Genomic DNA, 8,122 nt, shown 5'->3' with positions numbered 1-8,122 from the left:
AATGTCCCTTTTACAATAGTCATGAGACTGCTCTGTCGGCACAGTGATTGATGGAAATAGCAGGTAGGTCTGCTGTCTCAGTGGACTCTGCAGGGTGGCAGGTCTGTTGTCTTGAGCTGAGTGGTCACAGGTGAGCTGGGTGGTCAAAGGTGAGCACAGCAATCAGTTCCTAGCTTAAGGAAAGATGCTTATCCCTAAGGAAACGCCAATGTGGGGGGAAGCTGCACCTTTATCTTAAGGGCATTTGTTCTTGCCATAGGAAATGTTTAAAGCAGATATACAATGCGTGCTCAACGGCTACAGTTAGGCCCTTTTGGAAAAAACAAAGTCAGGCCGAATTAGGTTTATACCAAATGTCTTCCTCATATACTCTAGTATATCCTATTGCTTGCCATTTCTATTTGTCAACACCCTTGAAGAGGAATGAAGCCTCCGATAGAGGTAGTGGTGCTCTGTGTGCCTTTACTGAGCCCACATGGCATCGTGCTATAGAACTTGCTCTTCTCCTGCTCTTTCATACTCGACAAGTCCTAAAATCTGTGCACAGATATATGGGTAATCCAGTGTGTCCCTTTACGTGGTGCTCCACCATGAGCATCCTCCACATCTCACTTATTTATTCCCTAGTGATGGAAACTGAGGTTGCCTTCAACTCCCCACTGCCACAGATAACACTGCAATGACTCTCCTTGTTCTTGTCCCTGGAGGGTTTTCCCTGAGACATAGACAGGGAGAGAGACGGCTGGATCAGAGCGTGTGCACTGACTTCATTCCACCAGGCACTTCTGATTCCTCTCCAGAAAGGCTGCACTGTCCCCATTTCTTTACATCTTCACCAACAAACGGCATTTACCCAACTTCTTCATTGTTGCCGGTCTAACGGGCATAGCTCACTATTGTTTTAACCAGCACTTCTCTGATCACTAGTGTGTCTGAGTGTCTCTTCATGAGCTTGGTAGCCATTTGGGCTTCCCCATCTATGAATTGCCTGTTCCGCCCTGTGCCCAGCTTTCCACTGGGTGTTCCACCTCCTTTCTCTACCCAGGTGGGAACTAGTATATCAGGTTTTGCTAACCTAGGAAACATCGTGTTTCTTTAGGACACCTTTGTTCATTTCTTCTCTGACGCATTATTTGCATTTCACAGCTTAATGCCCAAGGGAGAAGTCTGTCTCCCTTATTTCCAAGTTCTCTGTTTGGGGGAGCACTTGAAGATTTCCCCATGGACCGCCTACCCCTTGCGTGTATTCAGCACCCTCACTTTTCCAACACCAGAGAACGCTCAATGAGTGTGAGCCTCGGCTCTGTGACAGGCGCCATGCAAGAATCATCTTCCTTAATCCCATGACAACTCTGTGAGGGGGGCCTCATCATGCTGGAGTGACAGAAGAGAAACTGAGGCACATAAAAGTTTAGTAACACTCCCAAAGTCACATAACTTGTAAAAGTGACCCAGTCAGGATGCTATCTATAGCTTAAATGCATGTTAGTTTATCTCTAATAATGCCTATTTCACATAACTGCTATGTTCCAGGGGGCTCCATGCCTTATCATTCCTAAATATTGAAAGTCAGCGAAGAAAGTCAACCCCGGTGGCACCTTGTACCTTCTCAGTCCCTAGTGTCTGAAAAGGGTGGAGGAAGAGGGTTGGGTGGCTGAACCCGTCTGAGTTCCCCAGGAGAATAAATAAAGGTTGTGGTCACAATGGGCATCCTCAAAGCCTGGTCCTTGAGGAGTGGTTCCGGCCGGGGAGATGGAGCCAGGAACGTACTCTCCCCTTCGGGCAAAGGTGCTTTTCTCTCTGGTTCTCATGGCTCTGCATCAGAAGGGAAGCCCACCTGCCCAGTGCAGATCCCCTTTGCAGATATTTAAGGAGCACTAACTATGTTCTGGAATCTCAGTGATGAGCAAAAAGAGTGTGCCCAGTCCTGATACCTGGGGAGACAGAGATAACTGATCACGCTTATGGGAGTATTGTTCCTCATGGGCAGATACGAGAGACATATTCTGGAGGAAGTAATGGTTCCATGAGGGTTTGTAAGAAAAGTACCTGTCTGATACTGGGGGTGGGGTCCATGAAAGGGTGGCTTCCCCTGAGAAGTGACATTAGGGCTGGTAATGAAGAATGAGAGGGTGATAACTAGGAAAAGAGGAAGAACTTCCCAGGCAGAGGAAACAGAATGTGCAAAGGCACTGAGGCAGAGATACACTGAGAGGAATCAGTGTGGCTGCAGGGGGAAGGTGAGAACTAAGTGGGTTAACAGGAGGCTGTGGAGTCCCAAAGACCCAGACCAGGCAGGGCCTCCCAGGCTGGCTCCTCAACCTGGAACACCAGGACACTGGGTATATATGAAGACTTCCCAAGCCACTGGGGACTCTTGATTTCCATATGTCCTCTATTTTAAAATTGATCTGGCAGAGATGGACCCAGGTGGAGACATGAGGACGCTCCTTTATCCCCTTCCTTTTCAACAATCTCCTGTCTCCCACTGGACAAATGAAAGTCTCACTTTTCACCCAACCTGAGTCTTACCATCTTACATTGTCCTGAGACATAAAAACATCCAGAGAGAATACTGGTGTCTCTTTTATCAAGGCTCCAGAAATCCTCTCCCATCCATCTCACTAAGGAATGTACTTCTAACACAATTTTTCTTTGTATGTTTAATAATTATTTACCAAAATTCACATTATATGCATGATCATTTATGTACTGTGAATAATTGTTACAATAACACAATCCTAAATGGAAATTTAAAACTGACAGCTTTACAGCCTTAAGAAAAATTTAAAAAGCTAATGTATATTCACGTATTTGTTGCAGTTCATTTAATAGATAAGGTGATGACTAAAGAAATGATAAAAACATTACAGTTGGATAAAATTCTGTTGGAAGTGCATACTTTGAAGGCATAAAGAAAACAATGTAAACTTTTTGACTGTTAAAGAAAATCTTGTTTGTATAAGTATAATATGGTAGTTCTGCATTCTTATAATATTTATATTCCATTGGGTACATTTAAAAGTTGTAATGGTTTTAGGGGCTGGCCTGGTGCCATAGTGGTTAAGTTCACGCACTCTGCTTCAGTGGCTTGGGGTTCACAGGTTAACATGCCAGGCATGGACCTACACACCACTCACTAAGCCATGCTGCAGTGACATCTCACATACAAAGCAGAGGAAGATTGGCACAGATGTTAGATCAGGGCCAGTCTCCCTCACCAAAAAAAAAAAAAAAAAAAAAGAAGAAGAAGAAGTTATAAGGGTTTTATATATATAGGTCAATATATATGATATAACCCAACCTATTTAAATTTATGATAAAAAACCATTTTAGATGCCAACTTAAAAATGTGTGAGGCATACATATTTTTAAAAAATTCTTTTGGCAGGTGTCAACAAAAAGTCTGAAGATGCTGTTGTAGGCCATGGTGCTCTAGGGGTGGTGGCAGAGATCAGGAGGCAGGAGCACAGGGACTGGCATTTTCCCTGGCATCGTCTTCCTCCAGCTGGCCGGGCTGGAGTCAGTGTGGCTTCCCATGTTCACCATCATGGCGTTGCTGCCAGAATGTGTAAGCACCTGAGGACGGGGAGTTTTGTCTGTCTGGGCCATGACCGTCTCCTCAGCATCGACCATAGCGCCTGGCACGTAGCAATCACTCAGGGAGTATTTGTTGGATGAATGAATGGCAGACACCTACTGAGCTCTCACGTCGTGCTGGGCACTGTGTTAAGAGGCGCCTGTGCATTCCCATTTAATCCCCACGACAACTCTGCAGTAGGTCCAGAGATGGGGAAACTAAGGCACAGAGAGGACACACAATCTGCCCAAGGTCACCGATCCAGGAAGCAGCAGACGGGGCCCCGGGGCATCCTGACATGATCCCTGACCCTTGATGCCTCTCTGCCCAGGGAGCTCTGGGACAGGGCCTGCATCTTCGGGCTCTGAAATTCTAGGCACTTTGGGGGAGTCCATGAAGGTGACACCCTTCACAGCCACATCTTAAACAGCTCTCTGCCATCTGCTCTCTCCTCCTAAGTGGTTTTCCTTCTCTCCTCTCTGTTTAATATTTAAGTGGCGCACATCCTGGGACATCCCGGAGTCCCCATGTCACTGACCTACTTACTTATCCAACCATCTTTCTCACACAGCAGGGGCAGCGGCGGGAAGCACGGGGGTCTGGAAGGGAGTGCGGAGGTGGAGAGAGCGGAGCAGCCCTCGCAGCCCTGCTGCTCTAAGCAGCCTCCCGCTGACGACTAGCGAACATTAATAAACCAGGGGCAACTCTATGGCTGAGAGACGCCACGGGATCACATTTATTCCAAGTGGCTTTTCAAGAAAATGGCTCCTGTTTCTCCTGCCTCCTAGAAGGGTCTCCAAAGTTCCAGCTATGGCAGGGGGACCATGTCTGTTTGCTTCTTTTCTGTTTATAAAATGGAGGGACTTGGAAATCAAAGGTGGGCTCTCACCCTTGCTGGTGAGGATTCCAGCTCTGCATCAGCCACAGACAGACACTGGGCCTGTCTTAACCATCTCTTAGCCAGACTCCCCCTGACACAGCCACGGCAGGGAGGACAGCACCCAGGGCCACAGCAGCTGGCCCCTGAGCACTTTTCCCAAGGCGCCAGGCACTCACCTAGTCTCCAGTGTCCCCTGCCCAGGGTGATGTGCTCCTGGTGGCCCCAAAGGCCCAGGCCCACTGCTCCTACTTTCTGAGACCTGACTTATGGGCCTGGGCCCTCACATCCCCACTCCCACTGTGGGGTGACACCCAGAGGTGTCCACAACACCAGCTTGAGGGTACCCAAGGATCTGAGGGTCAAGGACTCCAAGTGGCATCTTGCACGGGCTCCAGAGGTGGGAGAGGGGAGGGGCGGTGGGCTGGGGTGGGCTTCCCCAGGAAAGAGAGAACAGTGCCTGGCTCCCAACACCCTATGACGCCTTTCCCTGGCACACTCACCCAGTAGCTTTCATGTCCTCGTGGCCAATTCCAGGGACAGTGAGGCTCAAAGAGCAGCTCCAACCCCTATTTGGGGCCAGATGAGAGCACTAAGGCCTGACTTCTGACCCTGGCCCCTGACCCTTCACCTGGGGCCCTTGACCCATGGTCCTGGGCTCCCTGACTTCTTCCCTCTGCGCCTCAGTCGCTCCCCTTGGGCCGGGTCCCCAGGGCGCGCGGCGACGTGCAGGGTCGGGCGAGGGGCTGCTCTCGGGGCGGCTTAGGACGGGGGCGCCTCGGGGTCCAGGCGCAGAGCCGACAGGAGAGCGGGCCCGGGCAGGGGGCCGAGGCGCTGCGCCGGGCGGGGTGGGCGGAGGCCGGGGCGCCCCAGCCCCCTTCTCCTCCCCTCCCCGCGCCGCCCGTGACGTCAGAGCCGGACCCGGTAAACCGAGCGGCGGCGCCGGGGCGGAGACTGCGACCCGGAACCGCCGGACGGACGGACGGAGCCCACAGTGGCCAGGCCGGCAGCCGCAGGCGACCCCGAGGTAGCGCCGACCCCGCTTCCTGCCCGCGAGGCCGGCGGAGGGCAGGGGCACCCGACGAGGCGCTGCCCGGGGCTGCGGGGTGGCCCGGGAAAACAGGGCGCGGGGCGCGAGGCTCACAGTGCGCGGGGCTTTCCGAGCGCGCACTGGGAGAAGGGGACCCTCGGGGGCGGCGGGGAGCGGGACCGCACCGCGCGGGCCCGGGCTCGGGCCCCGACGGCCCACGGGGCGTTAGGAACAGGGAGCGCGGGTGCTCGTGGGGACGCACGCCCGGCTGGTGAGCCGAGGGGCGACGCCCGGGACCGTCCCGCGCCGCCCGTGCGCGCGGCTCCCGGACAGCCCCTTCGACCCGGGAAGTCTGAGCATCGGGGTGCGGGGATCCCCCGGCCCGCCCGGCCCCTGACCGCGCCCCGCGCCCGCAGCCGCGCCCCGGAGCCATGGCCCTGAGCGAGTTGGCGGTGCTCCGCTGGCTGCAGGAGAGGCGCCACTCGCAGAAGCTCATCCTCTTCATCGTGTTCCTCGCGCTGCTGCTGGACAACATGCTGCTCACCGTCGTGAGTACGTACCGACCGGGGTCCGCCCTCCCCGGGCGCCGCTGCCCGGGGCGCCCCACTTACCCGAGCGCGGTCCGGGAAAGCGGGAGAACAGGCTTTGCAAAAATACATCCCCCGAGACTGCAGCGCCTGGGCGAGTAGGAACCGCGTTTGTGGCTTCGTTTTCCTGGTGGTCAGGTCAAAAAATGTGACATCCGATAAGACCCAGAACTTGTGTTTCCTACTGATAATTTCCTGCTCCCCCCTGCCCACTTTCACTGCGATGAAAAAGATTTCTATTAAGGACTAGCAACTCCCAGGGTTCAAAATAATGTTATAATTATTATTATGCCCCCCGAAAAGGTGGGTTAATTGGTAACATCTAAAGGAACAAGTCAGCATCCTTCCCAACAAAACAGAGAACTGACGTTTACATATATTGTAACAGTGAATGACTAGAGATGGAAACATTTCAGGATCGTTTCAAAAGCAGTTTGAACAGTTTTGGTTTTAGCCTTTTTCCTATAATAGAGTTTTGTGAAAAACTAAATACTTGAAATCCGGATCTCTTAATTAGCTCCGTTAACAGCAAAGTATTCTCCAAGTTTTCCCTTCAAAATATACAAATTTTTAGTGAATAAAACAAGATGTTTTATTTGGACTCTCAGGGGTGGGTTATTTCCCTTCTTTGCATTTGCAGGTTCCCTCATGACAGTTTCAGAGCATCAAATAGTCAGGTTTTCACCTCAAGGATTATCAAAATGGTGGGCCCATCCCAGCTCAGTAACGCGGGCCTCAGTTCGCCTTTGTGGTGAATGCTGTTTTTATACACATGCTCAAAGCTTTTATTACATGAAACAGTTTTTCTTTGCCTTTATGAAAGTCTCAGAAATTCTTCTGTCTTCCAGGTTGTGTGAAAAATTGCAGATTCCCACTCAAGTAATAGAAAGATAAAGTGGGTCTTTTGCAGAATTTCCCGATTATTACTTCCTGCAGGTTTATTTTTTTCTGAGACACATAATGAAATTTAGGTTTCTGTTTCCTTGCTTCATTCATTTAAAGGTCTTCCTGAGAATCTGAGAAGCCCGGATTGACCCCAGGGCAGCACTGGCTAGACTTCAGACCGCATTTTGCTTTCCTAAAATAGTACCGTGAAGGACCCCTGTACTGAGAAACTCCACAAAGGACTCGAATCTGTGGGGCTGGTCGGTTCTGCACAGTCGCTGACCCTGAGGGCGGATGAGCTGTCAGAGCCGTGGGGGCTTTGTTCTTGATAGGGAGCTAAGCCGTGTGAAGTTGTTCCCGTGTCAGTGCGGGCCCCTGGCACGGGGGGCCTGTTCCTGAGGTAGATACATCATCTCCCTGGGCCTCGTTTGGCCTTTGCCCTGACCGTAGTTTTGCTGGCATTTGTCCCGAGGAGGATTTCGGTGCAATCACAGCCTTCCTGTTCTGCTCGTCCGCAGTCCCCATCATCCCAAGTTACCTGTACAGCATCGAGCATGAGAAGAACACTACAGAGATCCAGACTGCCAAGCCCGTGCTCACGGCCTCCACCTCAGGTAGCTTCCAGAGCATCTTCTCCTATTATGACAACTCCACCGTGGTCACTGGGAACACCACCAGAGACCTTCAGGGCGGGCTGCTGCTCAAGACCACCACACAGCAGATGGTGACTAACACGTCCACTGCACCTCCCGACTGTCCCAGTGAAGACAAAGACCTCCTGAATGAAAATGTGCAAGTTGGCCTGTTGTTTGCCTCTAAAGCCACTGTCCAGCTCCTCACCAACCCATTCGTGGGGCTGTTGACCAACAGGTAGGTTGTATTATCCTGGCCAAAGAGTTTTATATTTATCTCGTCCCGAGCTCATTTCCCTCTGAGCTTCTGTTCCTCATTCACTGAGCAGGGTCTGGAGAACCAGTGGTGGGTTTGCCAGGGGAAAATCAATCGCCTGCTCTTGTGTTTCTGTCCTTGGTTCATTGTGATTTCCCATTTGTTCCACCTTTTCAGTGCCACCTCTGTTGCTTAAAAAGTAAGAAAATATTAAAGAAAACAGAATAAAGAGGCCCTCCCCGAGTGGGAGAACTTTGATTCTGTCCAAACACTAG

At 51.5% G+C, this 8,122-nt stretch overlaps 1 protein-coding gene across 1 annotated transcript in view; it reads left to right on the top strand.

The window, feature by feature from the left end:
* Positions 1-5,353: 5,353 nt before the first annotated feature.
* The window catches only part of SLC18A2 (solute carrier family 18 member A2), a 37,337-nt gene continuing 34,568 nt past the window's right edge, over positions 5,354-8,122 (top strand). Inside the window, exons 1-3 of the mRNA XM_023638715.2 lie at positions 5,354-5,484; positions 5,904-6,039; positions 7,478-7,829. Of these exons, the coding sequence (XP_023494483.1) occupies positions 5,919-6,039; positions 7,478-7,829 (473 nt within the window). The 5' untranslated portion in view covers positions 5,354-5,484; positions 5,904-5,918. The remainder of the gene's footprint in view (positions 5,485-5,903; positions 6,040-7,477; positions 7,830-8,122) is intronic.

The sequence above is a fragment of the Equus caballus genome, chromosome 1, assembly GCF_041296265.1.
Source record: "Equus caballus isolate H_3958 breed thoroughbred chromosome 1, TB-T2T, whole genome shotgun sequence".
Classification (NCBI taxonomy): Eukaryota; Metazoa; Chordata; class Mammalia; order Perissodactyla; family Equidae; genus Equus; species Equus caballus.
This window is presented reverse-complemented; position numbering and strand designations above follow the sequence as displayed.